Here is a 14,469-nt window from a genome sequence, read left to right on the forward strand (position 1 = left end):
ATGATTGACTGAAGAAAAAAAACAATTCTTCAGATACAAACTTATCTAGTCCAGCTATAAAACTACATCGCACTAGGTTGAGAGTGAAGTTCCAATATTGTTTGTTAAATTTGTTCAATGTAACAGTAATTTTAATATTGTAGACAAAATAACATAATCTTTAATTCAACATGGAAAGAAGTTAACTCTTTCTGAACGTTTATTAAGTGTAACATTTGCTCTGTTAGCAAAACAAATATGCATTCACGTTCAAAGAAAATCTAAAAAGATGATCAGCTCTTAATTTTGAATTTATAAATAAATCAAAATGCTTTTGATTTGATCTATTTAATCACTTTAACACCAGTTGATCCATGTGTTCATATCGTCTACTTTTCTTTCCTTTGCTTTGAGTCCAAATCTTAAAGGGGCAGATGTAAGTAGTTTCCATTTTATAGTACAATCAAGGATGCATGTTAACTTCAGCTGTTATGACAATGCATACTACTTTAAAGAAATTTGACTTTGAAATTGAACGCCTTGAAACTGGGCCTCTTGTGTCTCTTTAAGAAGCTCCTACTCTGTCTGAAGCTCCGCCTTCATCACAGCATGGCTCCTCTATTGACTCTTTATTGACGTTTTTACAAACGTTTCACTGAGAAGTAGCTCATATCATGATGCACCAGGTGTTTGCTAATTGGTGCTGGCTAGTCTGAAGGAGCTGAATAGGGGATTCACAGAAGAGGGCTGCTCTTAATAGAAATGAAATAATTTCTCTAAACAAGCAGGGAAGAATCAAGACAACATCCAGGTATGTCGTCAGTGAGGGAATAACAACATAGCATGATGTAAAGCTCAAAAAAGTTGATTCCACGTAATGCTCCCAACTTCAATGATTTTTCGGAAGCGTTGTTCTAAGTGTCATGAAATATGTTCCAATGACTAATATAAACTACATAATGAAAGAGGGAACAGGAAGTGATGAAGCAGCCGTCTTAACAGCAATGACAACTTCCTGTTGTCTTCTTCAGCGTTTCCGCCAGTAGTGACGTTTGGTTGTTGATCATGTGGCTCGTGTGATGGAAACAAAGTGTTCCCATTCCAGTGGAACAAAATACATCTATTTACATGTGGCTGAAAAACCACCTTGTCCCAGGGCCCGGTGTTGGTATTACAAAACGTGAGCTTTTTCAAACTTGCCGTGTTTCCACGAAGCAAATTTATTTTCGGAATTTTAGTTTGCGCAACTCTACAGTTAGTGGAAACACAGCTTTCATCACCTCCAAATTCTTCTTAACTACCTCAACTCCAAGTTATTTAAAAGGTTTTCTCAGCAACAAGAAGACAGAGGGGTTCTAAGGACACTGCTGTGGAGACCCAGCTCCAGTACAATAAAAGTTCTTAATCGACCAAAAACTCCTTGATTTCTGTAAGGATTTCCTCCATCATCTGGATCTGAAAACTTAACTCTAGTGCTGTTGCTATGACTATATCGGAGGAAAGCCAAGTTAATTTTGTTTCTGAAGTTACCCAAAGTCGCCTGATACATCATTCAGTCAGAGAGACAAATGTGCAGTCATTATAATGAAGCTAGTGCTAACATAAAGAAAATTTCTATAAGCAGCCTACGCTCTGTAAATGTCATTGGCTTATAAATCAAGCTCAACCTTTCACAGTAAAATATGAGCAGGTGGAACATCCCATTCAGAGCTGCAGTTTGTAGCTTGGAATAAAGATTTTTTTTATTGGACTCAAGACGTGACCGTCAAGTTTAAGTCAAAACTAAAGTTTTTGGGGTTTTTTGCAACTGGATCCGAGTCTAAAAGTTTACCTACCATCATACTTGGTGCTACATTTTTGTTTTTTCTTCTCTCAGGACCGTTTCAGCGGCGCCACAATGCGAGTCAAAGACTTTCCTCTGTAAGCACGAAAGAAGCAAATACCCAGTTTTCACTGCTTGCTTCACATTTTGATTCATCTGCTAAATTTCTCTTGGCTTCTTGTTTGTAGCGGATCGGAAACCGAACCACCAATTGGAAGAAGAACCCAGCTTCACTTTGGGTGGATGTTTGACACACCTTAAGTTTAGTTTTGTCCTTTTTAAATGGAGCAACTTGGAACACCACTGAAGTTGCCCAGGTACTTTTTTGTAAGAGTTTAATTATCATAACAGACAAAAAAATAAAATAAATAAATGTAGAAACCTGATCAATAAAACTAGCTATACATACAAATAGGTATTGGGCATATACTTGGCAAAATAAATAAATAAAATTACCATAACAAAATAATAAAATTATAAAAATAAAGTCATAATATTATGAGAATAAAGTTCTTCTAATTTTATTTCTTTTTTTCTTGGCGTGGCCTTAATATTCTGTCGTAAATATATGATTAGCTAAAACAAATTTTACAGCTATTTCACTAAATATTGCATCCAGAATCAACTCTATAGAAACGGGGGGGAGAGGAGGATGTACTAATTTACCAACAATAGTTTTCAATTGTATGCAAAAAGCTTCAATTAAACTTTCTGTGTGAATACCAAAATAATTAACACCCTCTGCGTTTTAATATAGCACCATTCCTGTGTGGACAACAACCATTTGCAAGACATGGCACAAAATATTGCGACCAAATTTTATAATTTATAATGAGCACATTGATGAAACGTCATGATTCACAGCTAAAATAAAACAGCCGGCCACATATCGGATAGTTGGTAGTTTGTTCAAACAGCTTGTTCACATCCAAGACCCATAAATTAACTGTCAACCAAAATCTGCAGTCTGTTTATACCGTAGTCCCAGCCGGCATGTCATCACCAGTGTTTCTGGTGATTCTCTCACATAGCCACTGTGAGCTAATAAAACCGATCCCACCAGCTCCAGTGACGAGCCACACAAGTAGCAGCCAAGCATTTGCATTACGAGTTTATTAGCTTGGCTCTTTAGTTTGCCCAGTGTAACCCGCAGTCAGTCTCTCTGACAGATTGGGAAGAGGAGTTGATCCAATTTTTCTTCATTTTATCCTCCAGTAATTTAAAGAAACGGCCTGAGTTCTTTCCTGCATTGAAAAAAACACAGCTCTTGTTAAACGGGCAAAAAAAAGTGTGGCATTAGCAAAACTCGGTGTCAGACCAAGCTGGAATATCTAGCTGTGTAGTTTGGAGCTAATGCATTCTAACATGATGAGGCTGCTCGCACCAAGGCAATCCACTGTATTAAAGGGCCTTGGAATGAATATTTAACAGTATATTTCCCTTCGCATATTGTCAGAGAAATCACTAAAACTTCTTTTTAAAAATATATTTAACAGACACTGTAGCTGGTCCTGATGTACTTCTTTGTGTGTCATTGTGTGACTACAAAATGCATTTAGAGCCCTTGTAAAAAAATAATTTCACATCCTTTTGAATTTTTTTTCCCCATCATGTTAAAACCTAACCATTGTGTTGTGATAAAATGCATTTGCGTTCAGCCGCAGCGACATCCACTAAGATGCATTAACAGCTGCAAGTCTTTTTGAGGTTCGTCTCCACCAGCTTCGCACATTTGAAGTCTTACTTATACCCATTCTGCTTTGAGTCAGATTGAATGGAGAGCGTTCGCTAACGTCAGTTATTTGACTCCTGCCGCATATTCTCAATTTGACATACGTTTGCGCTTTGGCTGGGCCATTTAGACACATAAACTGGTTTTGATCAAAGCCATTCCGCTGCTTTTGCTGTGCGTTGCGGGTGCTGAACCATCGTCTCCATATCGAGTCCTTTCCGGCCACAAACGGAGTTAGCCAGGAATTTTCTCGGTGTCAGAATAATACCAAAATATCCGTTAGTGTTGAACGTACATTTTTTTTGCCGATAGGCCAACTCCTTTAGCACAACGCGACATTAGTCTTTTCCAGTGTTCAATCGTATTTTAAAGCACTGGGCCAAGAGGAGCAGCTTTTTTGTCACTGGCTGCGTTTCCATCTTTGTCAATATTCTGCTCATGTCGAAAAAAACACAATTTCATAATTGCGGTGTTTGCACTTAAAAAAATTTTTTATTGAAATCACGAGTGAATAAGATTGTTTATAAGTCATTAAAAATCTCAATAGTGATGGACGTAAACATTAACATGAGATATTCAAAAGCCATGGTGCCAGCGTTCATCATCCATCAGCAGATGAGGCTTCAGTGTTTTATTCAGCTGTTGGATCCAGGAGCCACGTTTATTTAGGAGCAGCAATTTTGGGTAAATTGTGGTCTGCGGTTTTACAGAAGTGCTATAGATTCAACACGACACACAATGTTTTAAGAACTGTGGGAAGTTGTGAGAGCTCTGATGGAGCCAGAAAAAAACAAAAACAAACCATCATCCACCTCCTACTTCAACTACTTTAAAAAAAAATTTAATGAAGCAAAATTATCTTCGTAATCTCAGTTTGGGTAACGGTACAGTTAACGGAACCACGCCTGCCGTTTGTGGATTTCATTTGCGCGTCATATTTCCGGGCGTACCAGAAACACTTGGCTACGAAGGTTCCAGATCGGAACTTTTGTATGAAGGAAGAAAAAAAAAAGTGATTTAAGTTCATTAAAGTTTGTACCGCGATAAAGTCTATGTAATTAATCAAAATTAACCCAATAATACAAACGATTACCGCATTTTTCATACATTTATTTTAAAAAAATACAACAGTTTCAAAGTCACGCACTACCTTTGAGTCGCATAAGATCCCAAATAAAAAGCCTGAAAGTTTGTGGCTGTGACACGACACATGTGGAAAGTTCAAAAACGATCAGACTTCTTGGCGAGGAGCTCTAAATGTGCAAATGAAACTTAATCACGGTGTTTTTGTTGCCATGACGCGCTCTGACAGCAACTTCGTGTTGCAAGCAAGATGATATGCGCGAGATTTCGCTGCCTGAGAAACTGACAGATATCAATGTCAACGTGTTAAATTAGCACAAAGAAAAAAGGCAGCGTTGCCTTTCAACTCCACGGTGTCATTTATCACCCCTGAGTGGCTTCACCTGACACCATGTCAACATGTTCTAATGCTGTAACTCTGTGAAGCGACAGGGTAAAAAAAAAAAAACACGACAAGAGACCTTGTTTTTACGTCTCTGTCTATCCATCAAAGCTTCTGCAACCCTGATCCACTCAGCGGAGCGCACGCGCCAGATTACAGGTTTCTCGAAGAAAAGAAAACTACCCTTCACCTCACTTGACCACGAAAATGTGTCCTCCGAATTGAAAATAATTATCCCAACACACGCGCCCTCCGCTGTCCGCAATTTGCCACGCGCTCTGAATTTAAATTTCCTGTTTCTGTTGCATGAAAATGGCAGCTTGATGCGATTGATGATGAGTGCCGGGGTTTAACGTGGGCAGTGGCCTGGTTTAATTTTAGCGTGTGACTGATGGCCAATGTCATTTATTCAGCAGGCATCACAACTATCGGGGGAAAAAAAAAAAAAAAAGTGGGTCAGAAGAAGAACTTATAATGGAGGGTTGCATCAGGACATTTTTAAGTTTGAGGGTTTTAAAATTTCTCTTTTTTTTTTTTGGCTGACTGCTTCGTGACGGCGCTCAAGTTAATGCGGGCGCAGTAACTTAATTAAGGTTATACGGGGGGAGGGGGAGGGTTTTACCTCCAGGTCTGAGAAGTTAACACCTAATCCTGCAGCGGAGGAATACCTGATGAGGAGGACATGTTTATATGGATGAGGGCCGCTGCCACATTTTATATCGCCGTGAAGCGCCGCAGCAGATGGTAATGAAATTCACACACCTAGATCTTAATGTTTCTACCGGACGAATCCACGTGCGATCCCGTTCGCGCCGGATATTTTCCCTGACCACGCTCAAAAAAAAAAAAAAAAAAAAAAAAAAAAAAAATGGTGGGAAATTTACTGATGATCTAAAAGCATCCGCTACTCTTCTGTTGATTTTTTTTTTTTAATTACACCCTGGCAGTATTGAAGTAGTAAAACAGCAATACAAACGTGTCAAATATGCAAACTAACTTTCAAGATAATGACCACATTTACATGCACACAATAAAGCATACCACTTGGCGAGGGTTGTAGGTTGTAGGGTGGGGGGAGGGGGGGACTGGTTAAGGTAACAAATCAAATATTGTATTTATATGCACAGCTGTATCCTCATTACTGTCAAACTCCTCATGCCTGAGCCATATTTCCTCCCCCTAACTAAGAGTGGGAATTTTTTTCTCCCCGTGAAATATGGCTCCATAGCTTGAAGAAATTTGGTCCGAACATTCCCACCGACAGCAACAGATCCTGCAGCAGCACATGCTGCTCCCAGAGCGACCGCAAGCACAGCAGGTACGGAGAATTTGTTTAATCAGATCACTGCTAAACTGAAAACACAGGTTTACTCGAAAAAAAACCCTATCAGTTTTATCCTCAACGGGAGGCCAGATTGGATTGTTGAAAAAAAAAACCAGACACACACACACACGCACACACACACAATGGATAAATTACAAAGAGGAAAAACACCAGAGAATAAGAACGTAACAGTACTTAAGAGTTACTATCTATCACAGTTTTATGGACCATTATTATGGAATTGATCAGATTTTCTGCTGCATAACAGCTGAGACGGATATTTACAGATGAGGTTTAAAAAGAAGAAGCGGTATACACAACATTTTTATCTTTCATTTTTGTCTGATATTAAATCAGACAAACTAAATCAACTTTTGTGTTTTAAGTCTGAAAGATTATTTCGATTTGTTAATGTTTGAATAAAGTACGATTAAGGCCATTGTAGATCGGAAGAAAAGACGAGCAGATTTTTATTTAGTATTGTTTCAAATTGACTTTTTTTTAATCTTTACATCATGTTATAATATTATTCCCTCATCCAAAACATACCTGGAGTTTAGCGTTGATTCTTTCATGTATGTTTTAGAAATCCTTGAATCTCCCGTGGCAACCATTCAGCTGACCAAAACATCTGGGTGGTCTCAGCTCCGTCTTTGAGGTGCAGCTCTCCCTCAGAGCTTCAGAGGTTCTGCCTCACAGAGCAAACTTGAATCTCACACTCAGCTCCTTCAGACTAGCCTGCAGCAATTAGCAGCAAACACCTTGATGGAACTTCGCATCTGCTGAGCTCGTTATAGGAGCTACTTCTCAGTGAAACGCTGGTACAAATGTTGTTAAGGGGTTAATAAAGTAGCAATATTGTGATGACATCTAGAAGGATGCATTATTTTGTAAATAATGATACTTCAATGCAAAGTTGGCACTTTTAATTTATTTTTAAAGCAACTTTTAGTGCAACTTTGCATTAAAAGTGTCATTATTTACTGAATGACACTTCATGATAACAGTCATAAACATTCATAAAGACTCCTTCGTGTTCCTAACGGGTGTTATGTCATGTTTATGACGATGTCATGTCAGTCTTATGCATAACCCGTCAAATAAAGTGTCACCGCTTTATTTGGTGTGAGAAGTTGAGCGTTCTTGGGAGCCCCCTGCTGGTCTGGAGGTCACAGCACACGGCTCGCTGTGTTTATGCCTTGGTCTGGCCCTCTTTACGAAATATATCACCAGGGTGGCATTTTATGTAAGGAGTCATAACTCAAAAATTTTAGTCAGAAACAGTAACTATGTATTTCTGTCTAATATTTATATATTAAGCCCAAACTGTGGCAGCAAAGTGGAAATGTGAAAGTATGTGCATCATGTATTTCTGGAATCTCTTGGATTTAAGTCCGCAGGCTGATGATGTCTTCCATCAACTCCTGCTTCCTTCCAGTTTTTTCTTTTTCTTTTTTTTTTTTTTTTTAGGCCAAGTCTAGAGTGTTCAAATCATAACGTATTGAACATCAAAGGGAAATGTAATGAGATGTATGGAGATGTGATTTTTTTTTGCCTCCGTCGCACACTGAGACGTAAAAATCCGTGTCAATTGGGAATATTTTTGGAGCTTTCTTTGTGAAATCTTCTCCCTTCTCCAGTTAAAACGAACGCCGAACTTATTTCATGTTACGTTATGAGATCTGCCTGATAACGGAACGACATCAGCATTCGCCAATCAAAGTTCAATCTAAACGAGCGGTGACGCGTTTTATGAAGCGAGTTTTTACGGAGCGGGGAGCCAGCAAATGGCATTTACAGCCTCATCAGAATTTCAGCAGCAGACTCAGACTTTTGCTCTCTGAAAACAGACCGGGCTACCTTAAGCACTTGCGAGTGTGGGATTTTTGACCGAGAGCTGTGCGGCAAATTCAATCAATTGCAACCTGTGGAGAGAGAGACATTACATGTCCTCCCTCTCTGTCTGCGAGAAGGGAAGTTAAACCGTGTTGAGAGAGAAATCCTGCAAGAATAAGAGAGCAAGAACACTGTCGCTTAGATGTCTGTGTTACTGAAAATAGGCAAATGGAAGAGTTCTTTCAAATAAAGAGCTCGGTGCCGTGAAACCACAGGACATGAAAAGATACGTTAAAGATTGAAAAAAAAAAAAAACAATCACTTGCTAAAGTCGAGGATGAAAAGGTGGAGGAACGAGAGAGCTGCACATCAACGGCACAGCTGCTACGTTTCAGTCCAAATGTCACACATACTTTAAATGAACTTTTAAAATGTTTCCAAAAAAAAAAAAGAAAAAGTGAATTAGGCGTGTTTTCAGTTAATATTTCTGAAACAAATCAGTCAGGTTACACGAGGTGTACTTTTGTTGGCGTTGTGCGTGACTGTGATAAACAGGAAGTAGAATTTGCAAACCAGCACAGGCCACACGTCTCGGGGAAAGTTTAATGAGTTGTAATTGTTAAGTCGTCTAGCATTGGCTATGATTCTCAAAGCATCACCAAAAGAGCACCACACCCACAATGAAACACAGCTGTGACAGAATTGGGATCTTGGATTTATTTCTTGTTTTTCAGATGGAAATGAATTGTTGTTTAGTTCAGATGAAACCAAACGGTCGGATTCGACCCAACCGTCTTGTTTTAGCAAGCGAAGCTGGGAATACATGAGATCCTTCCCACTGCCCCAAAATACTCCACAAATAGTGTGAGGTGTTTGTGCTGATGGGCCTTGTTTTGTTTTCACCAAACATAGCGCTGCATAATGTATTTATTTTTTTATTTATTCAAAGAGCATTCTTCAGACAGCTGTTTGTTCAGATGAAGCTTTGCTGTGGCGCTCAGTTGAAATGCCAGTCTTTTGTGATATTAAAAAAAAAATTCTACATGTAATGTCATGTATTAAGTATAATTTAGGTGAAAATTTGACCACCAGGGGGAAAAAAAATTTATGTATATATATAACAGTCTTGGACTTAAATTTGCTTCTTCCTCTGATTCACTTTTCATTTTCAGTCTCCTTGAGTTCACACCTGCTCTCAGTTACAATGAATCTAATTAACCTGAAATAAGCTTCAGCTGTTACAGCTGGATTTTATTTTTTATTTTTTCATTTTCAGATAATTAAAAAAAAAAAAAAAAAAGAGTTTGGCACCAACAGTAGCGCTGTATGATGAAAACACCAATGCAAAATCCCCCCAAAATTGGATGAAGTAGCTGCATAACAGCCTGGCTTTAGAGAGCATTAATTACTCCAGCATCTATCATTTTAAAAATATTTAAAGGGTTAAAGTCTTAAAACAATTAGCAATTAATTGTTTCAAAACCATGCAATAAATCATAATTTGTCAGGCCTAATTCAAGTAATTCATTTCAGGGAGTTTATACATTTTTTTCATCGACGCACTAATTATCTCCCGGTAAAGTCGCCGATACTCCAGTGGAATAATGTTGTTGTTTTTTTTTAAAATATATAATCTGCACATTGCTGCATTGTGATTGCACATCACTCTTCAAAATCTACCTCCCTCCCTCACCTTCGCTGTAGTTTTCTGCAGCTGGGGTCACGTTGCCACTGACGATGGCGTGACCAATCGAATGTGATGAAGAGCAGAGATCGTGTCATCGGGTCGTTGCAGTTTAGCGACGGTCTGGAGCGTTTCGGCTCAGAGTCGCCGCCCTGCGTCATTCCACATTTTTAACACGAACTCGCGTAATCTGTAAACGCTTCGCATTTGGAAATTGTTTTCTCACGGCACTTTATCCTGACCGCTGACGGCAGAACGCTCTCGTTTGCAACTTCCTGTCCTTGATTAGGTTTTACTCCAACTAATCCATTTTTTAAAATCTAATAAAAAAAGACAATAAAAGCTGCTTTTATTGTCAGATCTGCGTCTGTGTCTCAGAATTCAGAGCGACCCCACACAAATGAAGTGATGCTACTTGGTGGTGTGTGTGTTTGTGTCTATGCGTGTGCATGTATGTGTGTGTGTGTGTTTGTTTAGGGCAGTCCTGGTCATTTATCTCCATGTTCTTAAGATTTGGTTGTTCACTGAAAACAACATTTAAAACCCTTCCTTCCTAGTTCTGTTGTTTTTCTGGAAACAGGCGTTTAAACTACACATAAAAGTTTAATTTTATGATTTTCTTAACAACAGATTATTATGGAATTAAAAAATAATAATTTTAATAATAATTCATCCTTGCTCGTACTTTTTCCGAGAATCCAAAAAAATAAACATTTTGTAAAAGTTTCTGATAAAATTTTTTTGGCTTTAAATCTAATTTACACATGTATAGTGACAAACAATAATAAGCTGAATTCAATTAATAACGTCTAAGATAGTTTAACAAAAAAGATATTTTATGTACGTCAAAATTATCATTATGTGACAGTATAATATCAGACAAATAATGTGTGAAAAATATCAAGCTTCTCCCATTTCTCCCAGTAAGAAGTACAGAAATGCACCACTAAGTCAGAAACGACCAATCAGAGCCAGGAGGAGGGTCTTACCTCTGTGCTCACATTCTCCTGCTTGCTGTTTGCTAAGCTACAGCTGGTTCACCACAACATAGCCTGTTACAATGCTAACGCTAGTTAGCATAGCTACCGACGACGGCGGATAAACAGTTTTCCTGTAACTGTAAGTTGTTCTTCCAGCATTAGCACTCTGAGCAGCATACAGGACGTTGATTGGCACCGCAAAGATCCTCCTCCTGGCTCTGATTGGTTGTTTTTGATTGGCATTTTTGTAGACCGCAACAATAGCGCTGGAAGGAGCTAGAAAACATATTCACAGATTAGCTGTCTCATACCATGCTGTCACAACATGGTGACAGTTTTAATAAATTTGGACAAAACATGTTTCTGTACTACAACTTTCACTTTGTGTATAAATATTTAAAATCAAATATGAATACTTTTCTCATCTATCGATTTAAGCCAATCAGCTAAAAAAAAACCCTGGGAATGATTTAAAAATCGAAATGTTTGCTTTGGTTCCTAAGTAACAGCGCACTTGATGACGTGCATTTTCCTTCCAGAACGTGATGTCACAGCGCTTTCCCTGCACGATTTGTAACTGAATATTAGCTTTCAGCTAATATTTAGTCTTCCGTTGAGAAGACTCAGGAACTCAGGCCTCTGTGCACTGATCATGATGGAGAAAACGTTTATGGAAACCAAGGGCTACACATATAAGGCCGCCCTTGCAGAAGGATCGTTTGGTAAAGTTGTAAAAGCAGAGTCAATTCATCTGAAGAAACTAGTCGCTATAAAGGTTATTGGCCTGAACAAATACACCGCCGTCAACAGAGATAAGTTTGTTACTCAGGAAAAAGAAATTATTAGAACTTTAAAGCATCCCCACATCGTCAAAACCTATGATGTCTTTGAATCTCGCTCAGAAATGGTAAATATGAATATTTTCTTTGCTGTAAGCTAATTCTTTGGAATGACAGCTATGGCTAAAGGGTTTGGCAGTGTTGCTGTTATTATTATTATTGTTACCATCACAATAACCTAATCATGCAATCTACATCCTTTGTTTTTATGTTTATTGGTAAATCACTGGCTAAATGTAGTTGTAGCGTTAAAGTGCTAATACCTTGTTTCCATTCTCGTGCCAACATGTTGAAAGCTAGTACGTAGCACACAAGAGGACATGATGGGTAAAAAAAAAAAGGATTCTAAGACACTGCAAAAGTTTTGTGAGATCCTGTGAAATGTATGAAAAAATCCAGGAGTTCAGCTGTTCCACCAAATTACGTGACCCACCATAATCTGTGAGCGCATTTCTCTGCATGTACGTCTTGAAGACAAAAACTAGCATGGAGCTCTGACGTTATTATGATTAGGTCTGTGCAGTAATGTCGTGGATAATGACGGCTGTCATGACCTGTGACCTCTGTGATGCTAGCTGTATCAGGGTCAAATATCCTACTGCGCAGATTACGCAAAGACTCTTCTTCTCACTGGTCTATAAGATGTACATTCACAGAAATGCACGCTATCGCCCCCTGCAGTCACAGATTATGATGGGCCACAGAATACTGCACATGTTGCCAGCAGAAACCAGGCAAGAGTACATATTATTCTAACCATTTAAATTATTAACAATCAGGCTAATAAAATAATTTATAGCTTGCTCCCAGCACAGATCACCTCTCTCTTTTTTTTAAAAACTCATCACACCGTGATACACAGTTGTAGTGCGCTAACAACATAACAACATGCTAGCTAATGTTAAGATAAATGCTGGTAACCATGGCAACGAGTGAGAGTTTGAAGGCTTGCCGACTCTTTCTGCAGTCAAGCTGCATGTCCTTCCCCAGTGTTTAAAAACAATTATCCATCTATAATGAACTGAGCTAAAATTGCCAAGTCGGAATAGGATTTATGCTGAACGAGTTTCCGTGATAAGATATTTCTTCTGATGTCTCTCATTTATATGAAAACCACGTCTTCTCTCAAGCACTGATTTAATGTCTGTATACTTAAGTCCAAGCCGAGGACACCCTATGGGCGTCCTCCAGTATGCCCTTTGGGTCTCACAACAGTAAATTGGGATCTCAAGAAACTTTCACAGGATCTCGAGCAACTTTGCTGTCCATGACCTTGCAAAGGATCGGGACTTAGCACATGTACGGAGGACTGAGGCAAGGACTGATCTCGCAAAAGATCCCGATCCTTTACAAGATCAGAATTTTGTGAAGGATACCTTTTGGATGATCTCAAGAAACTTTTTTTTAAGGATATTTTTACTCTAGTGGTTTTCATGTCACAGTAGACTGATGGGAAAGAGGGCCGTGAGGGAGGGGGAAGACATGCGGGAAAGGTCAAATGGCCTGGACTGGAACCCATGACGGCAGCATGGAGGCCATGGAGCCCTTGTGTTCTCTGTTCATGGGTCAGGCGCTCAGCCACCGCTGTACCCTGATCTTGGGAAACTCATGATATCTTGAGATACTTTCACAATATCTCAAGAAACTTTCAAAGGATTTCAACAAACTTTCACGGGATCTCGGTAAAATTTAAGTCATCAGAAATAATTGAAATGGCAGTCATTCTTTTCTTGTATAAATGACGACTCCAGCGAATGCAAATACCCACTCCATCTATCTATCTGTCTGTCTGTCTGCTGTGAAAAGTGCTGCATTATCTGACTGATGAAATGATTCCTTTAGGTCTATGTGGTGATGGAGCTTTGCCCACAAGGAGACGTCGCAAAGCTCATTTCAGCCAGAGGGGCTCTAGATGAATGTTTCAGCTGCAGACTTTTCAAGCAGCTGTGTCTGGCCATTCAATATCTTCATGGAATTGACATTGCTCACAAAGATATTAAATGCGAAAACCTTCTTTTGGACGCGCACTATAACCTCAAACTGTGTGACTTTGGCTTCAGCGAGAAACTCAGTTACGTCCAGGGCAAACTGGTGCTGAGCGACACCCACTGCGGCACCTTACAGTACGCCCCACCGGAGATCCTGAAAAACCTCCCGCATAACTCAAAGATCGCTGATGTGTGGAGCATGGGCATCGTGTTGTACAAGATGCTCTGCGGGTTGCTTCCCTTCATCACCACCAACACGACAAAATTAGTGCAGCTTCAACTGAAGCACAACATTAAGTTCCCAACTGGTTCGTCTGTTTCAAGTCAGGCGAAAGAGCTGATTCACAGTATTCTGCACCCAGTGGTGGACCATCGGATCACTGTCAGCAGGATGCTAGAGAGCCAGTGGGTGTTGAAGGTGACTGAGGAAGACAGCGACGAGGGGACAACGGCGACTCAGACGGCGACTCTCAGTGAAATCAAAGAGGATAAGCTAACAATACATAACTCGGACGCAAAGGAAGGACTTTCCACTGTGGTCCCGTGAGAACCACCAAAGTCGGACAATTTCACAATTGTTCAAAGTTGAATAAATGTGAACCTTCTTAATCGGCTAGGGTGGTGGTTTGGTTTTCACGTGCAGTAGAGTGAAACAAGTGATTTGCTCTGTACTGGTTTCTTTTGTTTTCTGTTTGATATTTCAAACAGTATTTTTTATTATTCAAATAAAGTTAACTTGTGAAAATACTCTGACTGTCATGTCCAAAAAAAAAACCAAAAAAAAAAAAACTGGTCATTGATATTTGCCCAGGCCTCCACA

General features: G+C 39.3%; 1 protein-coding gene across 1 annotated transcript; it reads left to right on the plus strand.

Moving 5' to 3' along the window:
* The first annotated feature begins 10,693 nt into the window (after positions 1–10,693).
* On the plus strand, positions 10,694–14,263 carry tssk6 (testis-specific serine kinase 6). The gene is made up of 3 exons (XM_008433241.2): positions 10,694–10,961; positions 11,362–11,729; positions 13,504–14,263. Exons 2-3 carry the CDS (start codon positions 11,475–11,477, stop codon positions 14,194–14,196), a joined length of 948 nt encoding a protein of 315 aa, XP_008431463.2. The 5' UTR covers positions 10,694–10,961; positions 11,362–11,474; the 3' UTR covers positions 14,197–14,263.
* The last annotated feature ends 206 nt before the right edge of the window (positions 14,264–14,469 follow it).

Source organism: Poecilia reticulata, chromosome 17 (assembly GCF_904066995.2).
Source record: "Poecilia reticulata chromosome 17, P_reticulata-male-v2, whole genome shotgun sequence".
Lineage (NCBI taxonomy): Eukaryota > Metazoa > Chordata > Actinopteri > Cyprinodontiformes > Poeciliidae > Poecilia > Poecilia reticulata.

What these genes read in the sequence shown, in the direction of transcription:
- tssk6 (XM_008433241.2), top strand. Translation starts at nt 11,475, where the DNA reads ATGATGGAGAAAACGTTTATGGAAACCAAGGGCTACACATATAAGGCC. An exon ending in TTGAATCTCGCTCAGAAATG is followed by an intron (nt 11,730 to 13,503) that starts GTAAATATGAAT and finishes TGATTCCTTTAG; the next exon opens with GTCTATGTGGTGATGGAGCT.